The 13,510-nt window shown below is 44.8% G+C and overlaps 1 protein-coding gene across 4 annotated transcripts in view; it reads left to right on the forward strand.

Moving 5' to 3' along the window:
* Positions 1 to 13,510, forward strand: part of LOC105889852 (neuron navigator 1-like) — a 93,060-nt gene that overhangs the window by 15,646 nt on the left and 63,904 nt on the right. For all 4 annotated transcript variants that reach the window (XM_031566564.2, XM_031566565.2, XM_031566567.2 and 1 more), the window contains exon 5: positions 6,237 to 7,010. In XM_031566564.2, the coding sequence (XP_031422424.1) occupies positions 6,237 to 7,010 (774 nt within the window). The remainder of the gene's footprint in view (positions 1 to 6,236; positions 7,011 to 13,510) is intronic.

The raw sequence follows: 13,510 nt of genomic DNA on the forward strand, positions 1-13,510 counted from the left end.
CATGTTACACCACGAGATGTAAATGCCTTGGCTTCGTACTGTATACACTTATTATTTCATTGCAGTCCAGTGCCTCTGTTAACTCTTGTGACAAAGATGGGGAGTTCCCATGGCCTGCCATTCCTGGCAGTAAGGGAAAAGTCGTGTAAGTGGGGCTGAGTAGCCAGCTCCCAAAGTGCAGACAGGTCTGCAGGCGAAGAAACCTCATGGGTTCTTCACAGAGAACAGGCTGAGAACGGGTGAGAGGAGAAGGTTGAGGGCACCGTGTCGTCATCATGGCGTGTATAGGTCTGTAGTCCTTCTCTCTGCACTTACATTTAGTTTCAACTTACTCTTGCATGTGACAAGCTATGTTGCTTTTTTCCCCCTTCTCTCATTTTCAAACCGCAGGCTACAACAGCTGTCAATATGGGCCCACCCTGGCCCTTATGTGGCCTCGCCCCTGACACACACACACACGCACACACACACGCACACACACACACACACACACACACACACACACACACACACACACACACACACACACACATACACACACACGTACGTTTGGCATTTGGACATATGGACCTAAGGCATGTCAGACCCACAAGCTAGCTGTTGATTTGCACAACTGTAAAGACCACGAAGCTTCATTTGGCAGACTAACGAGTAGAGTGTAGAGTCTGTGGTGTTGTAATTCTGATCCTACTAGGCCCGTAAAGAGGACGTTGTCACACTTCCAGTGTGCGAGAAGTTGAGCCAATGGGAATTTACAGCACACGCATCTGTCCAGAAAATTCCCAGACATCAGGGAATCAGTCTTGTTTTGCTCAGTCTGTTGTTGTGACTGCATTCCTACTCCACTCGTCTAAAATCCCACTACTGTGTAAGCCTCTTTCTCAGTGTTGTTCTCAGCTTGATTTTAATCAAATACAGTCAATACGTCTTTTACACAATTCCACAACTTAACTTCAACAATGCATTTCGACATGATTCCACAGCATACACGACTTGACCAATAAATCTAATTTGCGTCATCTTCCAACTCATTCACCTTAGGCACCTAAAGAGCCCAGTGGTGCAATTACGGCCCATCCCCTGCGGTTGCCTACTTCCTCAGTGCACAGTGAAAGTTAATTGGCCTGTGGAAAGGCCCCCAGAAACCAGGGGAACAGAGAGCTGGGCCTAGTCATGTGTGGAACCTCTCTGTGGGTGGTGGGCTGCCCCATGCTCTCGTTGTCACAGCCAGGCTGTGGGTGGGAGGGAGCTGCTGCACAGAGAAGAGAAGAGATCCGCATCTCTCAGAATTAATGACCCACTTCGCTCCCTTTATTATATATACACACACAGGCGTGTACACAAACACACACAAACACACACACACTCTTGCACACACACTTTTGAGTCTCTGTCTCTTCCTCTCTCTCTTTGTTTGTGTATGTGTGCGTGCGTGCGTGTGTGTGTGTGTGTGTGTGTGTGTGTGTGTGTGTGTGTGTGTGTGTGTGTGTGTGTGTGCAGTGCATTCCACAGTGCACATCCAAGCCCTGAAAAGAAACAGCTTCATCTCTCAGTCATGCCATTCAATGGCTCTGACCCCAGGTAATTACAGGGCAGAAGGCATGACCCTCTGTCACCAGTGCTTGATGTAGGGATGTCATACAAAAGATTAGAAAAACAGTGATTAGATGAAAACAGTAAATCCTAAGAGACCCTAAAAGTCTCGGTCCTTCCTGTAAATGAGAATTTACTTCAAGATAACAGTAAGGTGAAAATGCCAGTAACCTTCTTGCTGTGAACTACCAGTGCACTGTTTTCTTACTATAACAATATAGGTGATGCCCAAGAACTGTGGACTAAGATAGTTTAGGAACAGTCAGTGATGTACCCAGTTAACAAACTTTAACACTGGGGTTTGTAAACCAGTTAAGCCAGTTATGTGATATATAGCAGATAGATAAACCCTTACTGTTATATATATAGCAGATAGATAAACCCTATTGGACTATAGAGGCAAACGTCATACTCCCTCATTTGTAGTTCTTTGCGGTATTAGAGATAAATAGCTGTATTCCTGAGATACATGTGTTGCAATCCTGTCTCCATTGAGTGGTGGAGTATTTTATTTTTAACTACACTGTTTCTTATCATGAATTGTGGGTAGAAATCAAAGGCTAAAAGCAAGAAAAAGAAGCCGAGTCACAGGCAAGAAAAAGAAGCCAGTGCATTTTAAAATGCATAAATTTAGTTTAATCAAATGGCACATTTTATAAATGCAGTCATTCATCGACCTTTAATTTCTTAAGAATAAAGACAAAAGAAGTCTTTTGAATGGTAAGTACGGCTAATGAAATCAAATGTAATAGCTGTTAGCTAATTTGTGTTCTCCTCTTGTGAGGTGAAGAGAATCATACCACGCTAAGGCATGAAGGTATCCAGGGCCTATTTTAGGAGAATAACCGCAAGGCTCATTGGTCAGTTGCTTTGAATTGTTCGAACAGTCCGGCCTGAAATGGCACCCTCATTCAAAGGTGAATCAGACTGAATCTAAATCTGCTGGGTCATCTGAGGAATCAACAGGATATCCTCTCTCATGGTCTGTATTATTGTTCCTGTTTGGGGAAACTGCTTCATGGCCGATCGCAAAAAACTGCACTGAGCTGAGCTGTCTGTAGACTTATAAAAAGGAGAAAGGATATCCTTTTGTAGTCACAGCTTTCCTCTTTTTTTGGGGGGTATTCTTTTTGTCCGGCTTTGGGCCTGTTGGAGTCATGCTTTTGGTGAAGCTTCAGAAGGACTAACTGACCTTTATACAGCGGGCGGGAGGGAGGTTGTTATTACACCAGACAGAAAGGGAGTATAGAGTCTTTGATCTTTCCTAGTCATGCATATTACATATGATTTTCTTTTCTGAAACAGCACATTCTCTCTAGGGTATATGTATAGAGTATATGTTTTACAAAATTACACACTTTACTAGGAGTTCATTTGAAGTGCACAGAATGCATCGCCACGGTGAAGCCCTCAGTGTATGCTGACTATCACATAAGTAAATATTAAGCTTAATCTTTCAAAAATACCTCTGCAACTGCTCTAACTAGTCACGTGTTGGGTATTTCCATGTACCATTGACTTGACCTGTGCTTTTGCGTGAGATTCGTGAGCAGAGCTTCGTCACTGGGAACCAGCCATGAGAGTCTTAAGAAATGCATATGAGCTGTATGATGAATGTATGTGTGTTTTTTTCACAGTGATTCAGGAGTTATATATTCACACTTTCAATGACTCCGTTGACTGCCTTTTGCGTAAGCGCGTATCATTTGAGGGTCATTCATTCGTTCGGCTCATGCGTCTGGTTTCCAGGGTGATTTACAGATGAGTCAACGTCAGCACCCATGAAAGTCATCCCTGTTGCGCTCGCTGGCGACCTGCGGTCAGTCTTGCTCCTGACCTTAGGTAGCCGGAGCCACGGCGACGAGCGCTTGAACAAATAAGCAACTGTTTACGCCCCGGACTCCCCCCTTGGAACAAAACCAGCCTTGTACTGCGTCCTCACAGCGTTTCATGTGCTGTGAAGCATTAATATCTCCATGGGGAGGCACAGAATGTGGAATTAAGAACTATGAAACTAACACGTTGAGTAAAATCTGCTGCACCTCTTCAGTTCATACATTCTGGGGATGAACTAGACGAGGCACCCCGATATACTGCTGGATGAGGCCCGCTCTGTTTGCCCATGTTTCTCTAGTTACCCTCTGACTGGATTATTGGATTATACATCAGTCAGGCTTTTAGCAGTGCTGAGTCTGAAAAACCAAAAGTGTAAAAACCAAAAGTAAGTTTTAGACACTTAGCTTGAACCCTACCTGATAAGACTGGCGTAACAGCGTCATAAAGCAGTTGCTATGTCCTCGGGGTTGTCATCATGACAGTTAATGACAAATTATGTCAGTGTCTTACTGTTATCTTTAATTGCTTTTAACAGCTTTTGTAACATTAGATACCAACTCAGCCAAAGGCTCATGTGAATAAACTGTCATAGCATCGAGCTTTGTGAGAGCTATCATGGTAATTAACTACAGCAAAAAACAAGAGGCTTATATGAGTAGATATAGTGTATCAACAAAAACCAAAGTCGCTTTTTCACTTGCACATTGCCAAATTCCCTCAGATACTATCCTTGCACATAACAGTTCATCAATGAGTAACTATTCTCAGGAAACCCCCAGCTCTAACCCTGGCTGAAAGGTGAAGTTTGTTAAATGGCTTCCCTCTCCCATTAACCATACAACAATGGCCATACAGTTTAGACAGGGAGCAAATACCTTGTTAATGATCAGTAAGCTCTACTGAGGAAGGAGACGGACCTCAATTTCAGTCTTGGTTTTAAAATGCAGAGCGCTTTGGTTTTAGAGAGGGCTGTTGATAGCAACAACTATCAGTTAGATATAGTACATATGAAATACATTTGAACAACTAGCAGACTTGCAGTTCCTAGTCATCTTGTTTGGTGTGTGTGTGTGTGTGTGTGTGTGTGTGTGTGTGTGTGTGTGTGTTTGCGTGTGTGCGTGTGTGTGTGCGTGTGTGCGTGTGTGTGTGTGTGTGTGTGTGTGAGAGAGAGAGAGAGGAAGCTTCATAGAATGTAAGGCAAATCAAATGTTATGGGAAGTCCTGCTTGAGGGTCTTTTTTCGAAGAGGAGAAGAAAAGGCGACTGGCCATTCTAGCGTATGATTAAAACGTGCCTGTGCTTCTTCTTACTTTACTGGGAGCAAGCATGAGCTCGGCTGCCATATTAATCTGACGTGCCCATCCCTCTTCTAGCACACAGTACGGCTACTTTAGGACAGAATGGAAACCCTGCCGCATTAGGGAAACAAGCACTAGATGTGCTTAAATGGAACTGTGGCCAAAATTCCTAATTGTTAATCCATTTGTCCACAACCATTAAGTCACAGTTGATTTTGAATTGTTTCAAACAATCCCAACATCCAACTGTGATGTACAATGAAGGGTTAATCGGTTAGGTTTGACACAGAGATAAGAAAAGGACCTTTCAGCCTACTAATCCAAATCCATTATTAGCCACTTAACACTCAATTTCATCCATATTCTTTAAAGTGATTTGCAGACACCAGGATGAACCCCACAGAGGCAAAGGCATTCACAAAGTACATTTGATATATAAAATAGCTAAACAGTTGTTACATCTTTGTAATAATTCCTAATTTTATCATCTGTAAACTGATTCGTAAGTAAATAAAACAATTTGTTTCAACAAAAGAAGAACAGCAAATATTAGTTATTCCACCCTCCGTCTTCCCTTCAAAGCCCAGTCAGTTAATATTAACACTGTTCATGGTGGAGGGAGAAAGGGGTTGGACAAAGGGAGGCCATAGTGATGACTGATATGCATGATAACGACTGATAAGGGCTAATAGAACCTGTTTTTACAAAAGGTTGGTAATTTATCCTGACCCCTAATGTTTGCCCAGTATGTGCTGGTGAACAGGGTAGCATCTTTAAAGTGGGTGTATGTGAAGAGAATGAGTGCGAGCAAGCAAGCAATAGAGAGAGAGAGAGAGAGAGAGAGACAGGGAAGGAGGGAGAAGGGGGAGGGAGCAAGGTTGAATGAGCTCAAGGGAGTAGGGGGAGGGATTGTTTCTGCGTCTGTCTTCCCTTCCATTCGGCATTCGACTGCTGCAGGAGGCAGCAGCAGGCGGCTTCACTGTGGGCTGAAGGGAGGAGACAGTCACTAGTGTGAGAGGAGGAAGCGGGAGAGAGAGAGAGAGAGAGAGAGAGAGAGAGAGAGAGAGAGACAGCGAGAGAGAGGAAGTGAGTGTGTGACTGGGAGAGAGAGAGAGAGAGACTGGGCAGCATAGAAACAGCTGCAGACACAGACGCAAGCCTCCTGCCCAAGGCTGAGAGACCTGAGAGACTGAGACTGGATTTACATGCTGAATAAACCTGATACAAGGATTACACGTGAAGCAGCACAGGACCTTCCTCTGTGCCTGTCTCTGCTGCTGCTGCTGCTGCTGCTGCTGCTGCTCGGAAGGGATTTATTTTTACAGAGCGGCACTGTTCACAGGTGCCTGTGAGCTAAAGGAGAAACTGGGAGAGAGAGAGGGAGAGAGAGAGAGAGAGAGAGAGAGAGAGAGAGACCAGAACGACATTCGCAGTGGCATTCGTTTGCTGGATTATTTCTGTTTTCTTTCATTTCCCTGATTCACTGATGCTTTTAAATGGTTCCATACAGGAAGAATGCCTGGGGGTAGCCCCACAAGCAGAGTAGAGCCGGACAGTGACCACAGTGGGGCCGCCCAAGCCCAGACTGCACACAGCCAAGGGGAAGCTAAGGGACCGGGCAGCATGGCGGCCAGGAGGGGCAAATCGGGGCTGCCCCAGAGCGCCTCCAGGTCGGAGCTGAGGGTGTACAAGGCGGGCGGCACAGAGGGGCGGCTGCCGGTGCCCACCAACCTGCGCAAGCAGAAGTCGCTCACCAACCTGTGCGTGCTCACGGACGCCGAGAAGAAGATGCACCTCTACCAGCCCAAATGGTCGGACGACATGGCCAAACCGGGCCAAGGGTACGTCAAGACGGGGAAGCCCAAAGACGGAGGAGGGGGTGCAGGACGGGGAGGAGGAGGAGGAGGAGGAGGGCATGCGCCTCTCTCCAGGAACCTCTCGAAGTCTGAGCATTCCCTCTGTCCGGGCAAGTCTAAATCCTTCAGTCAGCTGGTGCCCCCTTCTAACTTAACCAAACCTAGCCGCCTACCTCGCGGGCCCTACGCTGAGGTCAAACCCATCAGCAAAGCGCAGGAGGCGGCCAAGGACAGCAAGTCGGACGACGAGATACTGACCAGCAAGGCTAAAGTGAATGGTGGGAAAGGGGCAACCAGCCCTTCCGGGGCTGCCACCAATGGAGGTGGGAAGGGGCAAGAGGGTGACAAGTCCTTCGTGAAGGTGGACCCCGAGCTGGTGGTGACCGTACTGGGGGACCTGGAACAGCTGCTGTTCAGCCAGATGTTGGGTGAGTACCTTACTGCACTCTACTATTTTGCTGCTTCGGAATGCTTCTTGCAACATGGGCTGTGCCTGCTAGCGCTCTGCTACCTACCTACCTGCCTGCCTGAGCTTCTTGCGCTTCAGACCGTCGCAAAAACAAACCCAGCCCTTTCTGCCTGGGCTGTCACTTCGCTTGCCTCTGCTGGTCTCCGGCAACCCAGACAGTCATGCTCTCATCATCTCACAGACCCCCTGCTGCTAAGAAACGCTCCTTTTTTCTCTCAACTACAGCTATGCTAAGTGGATACCATCTGGTTCACCTTTTTTTCATCGATTGATCAAACAGCGTTTTTAATCTTTTTTTTCTGAGCATCACTCTCTCTTTGTTTACATTGTATGTGCATGAGGCAGCTGTCTAAAAATTGGGTGAAACCAATTAGGTGTTTAAGAGGGGGTGAGACGATCGCGGTGACTCTAAAAACACAAGGCGCATATCATTTTCTGTGCATGGATTCACAGCATTTAGTGAACGTGACACACTGCCCTAATGCAGGGATCACAACAATATGCTGCTGTCATGTCCAGATCATATGATTAAAGCTGCCATTTCACCGCCTCCCTCCAGGGCATATTGGCACATTTGATGCTTTTCCTAGATGCACTCCACATACATAACAATACATGCACAACTCTGAAGTAGCGAAAAGAGCACAGCCAGCAAAATCCAACAGGAAGAAAAGGGCATCAGGGCTCCCCTGAAAATAAACCAGGGCTTTTTTGAACTGGTTTCAGGTCCATAGTGAGGGACATATTTAGCTTTTCCTTTGCTTCCCATTGATCCAGAGGGGGCCTCTGACAGATGGTACCCTCCCCGCTTCCCTCCCTGTCACCGCAGGGAGGAGAGGGGAATAATGGGGAGGGTCACACTCTGGCCGGAGGTCATTCAGCAGGTATTGCATGCACAGGCTGCTTGTTTTGTTTACATTCAGCATAAGGGGAACTAGAATTAAATAGGACAACACAATGAACTACTATCTCTCTCTATATCATGATACATATTATATAAAATACCCCACCCCCACTTTCCCTTGACTGTCAGGTCCACTAGATATTTCAGCAATGCCTTTTGGCAACTGGAACATATTGCATGTTTTTTTTTTCAGCGCCATGTCACTGTGTGCCATTTTTTTCTCTATCATTGGCTACTTTGAGGTGCACTGGTGTGTGACGGGCCGGATATGTGCACCTGGCCGTGGCCTGTTATCGGTGCTTTTCATTTGGGCACGGCAAGGGATGGATGCTGTACTGGGCGTGGAGGAGAGAGATAGGAGAAAATAGAATTCAGTTCATTTGTGAGGCTTCCCTTGCCCAGCCTTCCCTTGTTCGTTGTGACCTTGTCTTCCCTCACCTTTCGCCTGGGTAGGTAGGTGGCCCAGATGGGGGAGGGGGGGGCAGAAGAGATTGGAGGAGAATTATATCAGATCTCGTGCAGCAGATGACCTCAATTTTATTTTATTCATGCTATCCAGCAGGCCAGTGAAATTACCAGAGGACTCCTTTTGGTCTGATCAGTCTGTTGGGAGCAGCCATGCAGCAAGCACTCCTCCTTCTCCTCCGCCTCCTCCTCTTGTTTTCTCCTCCTCCACCTCCTTCTGTGTGTGCTCATCTGTGGCAGAGGGGGAGGTTGGAGGGGAAGAGGAGATTCGTGCTGTTTCTCCTTGCAACAGCATGACTAACTTCAGATAGCACAGATTACTGATTCTATCTTCTACACTAGCTGGTCTGTGTAGTGTTGAGTGAATGTGCTGTTAATGTTGCTAGGTTACATGGCGTATGGGTTGAAAAGACAAAATCATGATCAAATGTGAACTATGTCAAATTGCTGCTCTTTGTAAGGGGATAATTTCACTAGCCCTAACTGACAGCTGAAATAATGGGCATGAATTCACAATGAATCACCAACCATCATTACAGCATCTCGTGACAAACCCACTTCTTGTAAAAGAGTGATGGTATGCCTGCATTAAAACAAGTCCCAGAAGTCTGTGTTAAAAGTGAGGGCAGTCAAAAGAAGCTACCTTCACCATATGAGGAAAGGGAGCGCTGATGTGTTAGGTGCCACAGAAACATTTGACAGATGCCTCTTAATTTGTGACCGTAAGAGGTTTACCATGCAAATCAGTTTTTCTTCAAGTGTGGGTCTGGCACATTTTAAGTGAATCAACCAGAGGGTTAGGATTTGGGGATTAACAGTACATAAACATAATGAGATTTACCCATTTGCTTCAAACATCCTGGGCCACATTTACAAATTGTTGCACTCGCCCAACGGCAACATAGTTTGGATGAATGCGACTTCCTTTTATGTCCTCGTTTGTTAAGCCTTTAAGAGATCCCTGTTGCATGTGTAACATTTAAACCATCCTTTGTTGTTTACACATTTGTTGTAGCACTTTTGTTTCGTCCCTATTCTGCACTGCAGCCAGAAGGTTGAGGCAGTTCTCAGCTGACAGTCACACATTTCTCAAATTTTATTTAAACTGCGGTCATGTGAAACATTCCTGCAATGCGGTGAGATATCTCAGCATGGCATGTTGGTCACTGGGTGTGTCCCTTGGCCCTGTGGCGTCCCTGGTGGCGTTGGCATCTCTGCCATGCCTCATCTTCCTCACTCCTCATCCTCTTCTTCAGCCTCGATGCAGCGCTACTTAGGCATGAAGTGGAGTGGGGCAGTCGGACATGATGGCTCCTGACAGCCTGAGAGGATGTTCCCCCATCTCTTTACGCACACACACACACACACACACACACACACACACGCACACACACACACACACACACAGACACTCACACACAGACACGTGCCCATGCTTAGAAACACTCTGAAAGTGATAGAGAGACAGAGCGATAGACAGGGGAGAGAGAATGCTATTACCGCAATTACCATTAGCTATTTACATGCTATGGTGACATAAAAGTGCCACACACGGCCATTTCTGCTCTGTGGTGGCAAAACCCTTCACTGCTGGTTTAATGTTAATGCGTGCATGTACTTCAGTGTATACATCCTACAATGTGTGTGTCTGTGTGTGTGTGTGTGTGTGTGTGTGTGTGTGTGTGTGTGTGTTTCCACTTATACAGTTACACATAAGCAGATGTAGGTATTGGAGGCCTGTCTCTTTGCTGTAGTGAAGGATGGTTTTGAATGGTGCAGGAAATGGATTTTGCTCTGTGACTGCTATGCTAATGAGGCCTGTCTTTGTAAAGGAAGCAGGATGGGATGCTGCTGAGGGTAATGTGTATTACAGACCAGACCACATGTGCCCTCTGCCTCTGGTTCATCTGGGCTTATTTCATATAGACCCCTTAGTGGAGCTTTTCATTCACACCACAGTTGAGATGAGGATTCGGTCCATATAGACATGTACAAACACACACAGAGATGTCCATGTACACATACACAGATGCAAGTATGATGAGGATGACAGACACACACACACACACACATACACACACACACACACACAAACACAAACACACACACGCACAGGCACACACACACACACACCCACACACACATACGCACATGCACACGCACATGCACACGCAGACGCACACACATACACACACACACACACACGCACACGCACACACATACGCACACTGATGTCCATATGAACACAAAGACATACACACACGTGCACACACTCATACATATATGCACTTACACAAAAACCTCTACATAGTGTGGCTTTGAGGTCTTTGTTGATATGTTGATGGCTTCCACCAGCTTACCACATAATGTGCGGCAACAATGTAATGACATTACAACCAGGGCTCATTTCTCCATGCGTTCTTTTTTTTTTTCGGTGGATTGCTCTAACGTAATCTTGTTTGCAATCTAATTTTGCATGTCTGCAAAGCTACTGTTGGGAATCGAGAGAATCTGTTCAATTAGTTAAACATGTGAAAACACAGCGCTTAGCGTTCGCAATGAATGAATGAATGAATGTTGTCCCTTCAGTAATAACTTGTTATTGTTTGGACGTTGCATTGTTTTGCTTTTCCATTCAGCAATCTCTCTGGAAACTACTCTTTAGAGGCAGAGTCTAGCTTGTCTGCAACTGTGTCAAAAAAGCAGCCCTATGTTTAAGCGTATCGTAAAATAACTCTCAGAAGACCGCAAGGCATACTTTCCAGTGCATTGCAACTCAGAATGCCCCAGCTAGTGTATATTTAGTTCTTGTTTGTCAGTTATAGGGGGCTGGTCTGGGTGCCTTGTCCAGAAATTCTGTCATATTTCAAGAGGTGGTTTTATACGGCACTTGAACACAAGAGACTACTCTTGTAGAGGGCCAGAACGACTTTGTGGCTGCTTTCTTCTGCTGTGAACTGTCGGCAGTCTGTAGTCTATATACCCAGCTGGCTAAACTCACTCATCCGCCACCTCTGTGCTTTTCTGCACTACAACAGCCCAAAGCACAGCCTCAGCTTGTTTCTAAGTATTAACATTTTTATTTAGTGCCTGATTATGTGCTTATTTGATCGGAGTGGATATTAAGAGCATGTTTTTCTTTTTTCTCAATGGGACATTTTTGTAGCTTTTAGTTACATATTTTTCCATTAGTGTAGATGAGGTCAGAACATAATAGAAATGACATATTGTTCTATTTTGCACCGTGTCGACAGATAATGTATTGTTCCTTAAAAGAATGGGTAGCTAATTATATAACAAATATAAAATCACTTATAACGAACTCTATTTTCCTCTACAAGTGTATTTGTCGAAACATTTGGCTCCCCTTTAGAACAAGACATTACCATGAATCCTGCGGTCCATTCTTAACAGACTTTGTAGTCCTCTACACTCAAGAACAAAATCAAGGCATGGTTCTGAGCATCTGCGTCAAGGGCTTCTTAAAACTCTGCAGGAGGGCAACACAAACCAGCTCTGAATAAAGCCACAAACACGCACATATGTGGTTTTGCCCCTGGCTCTCTGCTCACACTAAAGCCAGTGTCCAGCAACAGCTGTTGATGGTACGGACACAGAGGGATACTGACGGCTATAAAAACCCTGGTGTGTCTATAAAACTACTATTCATTAACTCTGTGTGACACTAACTCGCTCTGGGTAATAGCATTGAAACGCTGTTGTGTTTATCTGTACAGAAATACATTTGTAATATATTCAGCTGTGTGCGTATCAGATCACCAGGATGAGAAGGGTTGACTGGTCTGTCCTTGGGTCTTTCCATATGTCCCCTCTTTTAAACTGTTTATTTTAGTTACAGCGTGCTAGTGTGAAACTGCAAATACCAACCTCATTCATTCATTTGGTAGCACTTCTGACACATACATGCCCGCACACACACACACACACACACACACACACACACATACACACACACACACACACACATACACACACACACACACACACACACACACACACACACACACACACACACACACACACACACACACACACACACACACACACTCACACACACACACTATTTGTTTCTCCACTATTTGACAAAAATCACTTGCCTGGTTTACTTAGTCTTAACTGAGGCCTATAAAATGGTGTTACTCTTTCCCACCAAGGCTGCGGTCTCTGGCCAATGCTTTTTAATCACCAGCAGATTTCAGTCAATCCCCTTAGGTGTCTGCTGTGATAATCAGATGCACCCCCATCTCATCTTTTGGAGCCACCATTTCAAATTCCCCAGCACCTTAATCAGTTCATACATTTGCTAATCTATGGTGGTTCTAAGCAGCCCTGAGTCTCTAAGCAGCTCAGTCATCTTATTCAGAGAGAGAGAGAGAGAGAGAGAGAGGGAGAGAAAGAGAGAGATAGAGAGCACGAAGTGAAAGAGTGAGAGGGCAGTGGAAAAAAGCAGATGTTCATTTGATATGAGGTGGTCCTCCTTGTGTAGATCCCTTGAATCAGTTGTCTTTGTAATGACCAGAAGCTCCCCTGCTTAAGATCTTAAGAGTGGGGTGGATGTGGATTTAAGCGGATAGGACAGCCTCGGCTGGCATCTTATTTACAGATTTTGAAGGGATGGGCAGAAATATTTATATAAGAGAATTTGAAAAATGTATATTTGAATTTGAATTGCTCAACTTGAATGATTGCATTAAAAACTGAATTTGAAACACATTCAAATTCAAATTTGAATTTGTCATATTTAATTTGAACAGTTTATATCCACAAAACCAGTTTGGACTGGTTTAAATCAGAGAGACTTGAGGTGGAGTATTCTAAAATCTTTGTTTGAATTGTGAGAACAAATTGCAAAAGAACAAAAATAAAATAATTTTTTTTTTTTTTATTCAAATTCAAAAATAAATATTTCTGCACAACAGATAAGGCTAAATTATTCAAATGTGTCTCCACTTAAGCAAGCAAAAACAATAATGTTTTATGATTATTTGTTATGTTTATATCCTTGAGTAGTTGAGTATTCTTTATGCCAATTTACACATAGAGGTGCTCTGAACATAAAGCACACTTTT

Source organism: Clupea harengus, chromosome 4 (assembly GCF_900700415.2).
Source record: "Clupea harengus chromosome 4, Ch_v2.0.2, whole genome shotgun sequence".
NCBI classification, from domain to species: Eukaryota; Metazoa; Chordata; class Actinopteri; order Clupeiformes; family Clupeidae; genus Clupea; species Clupea harengus.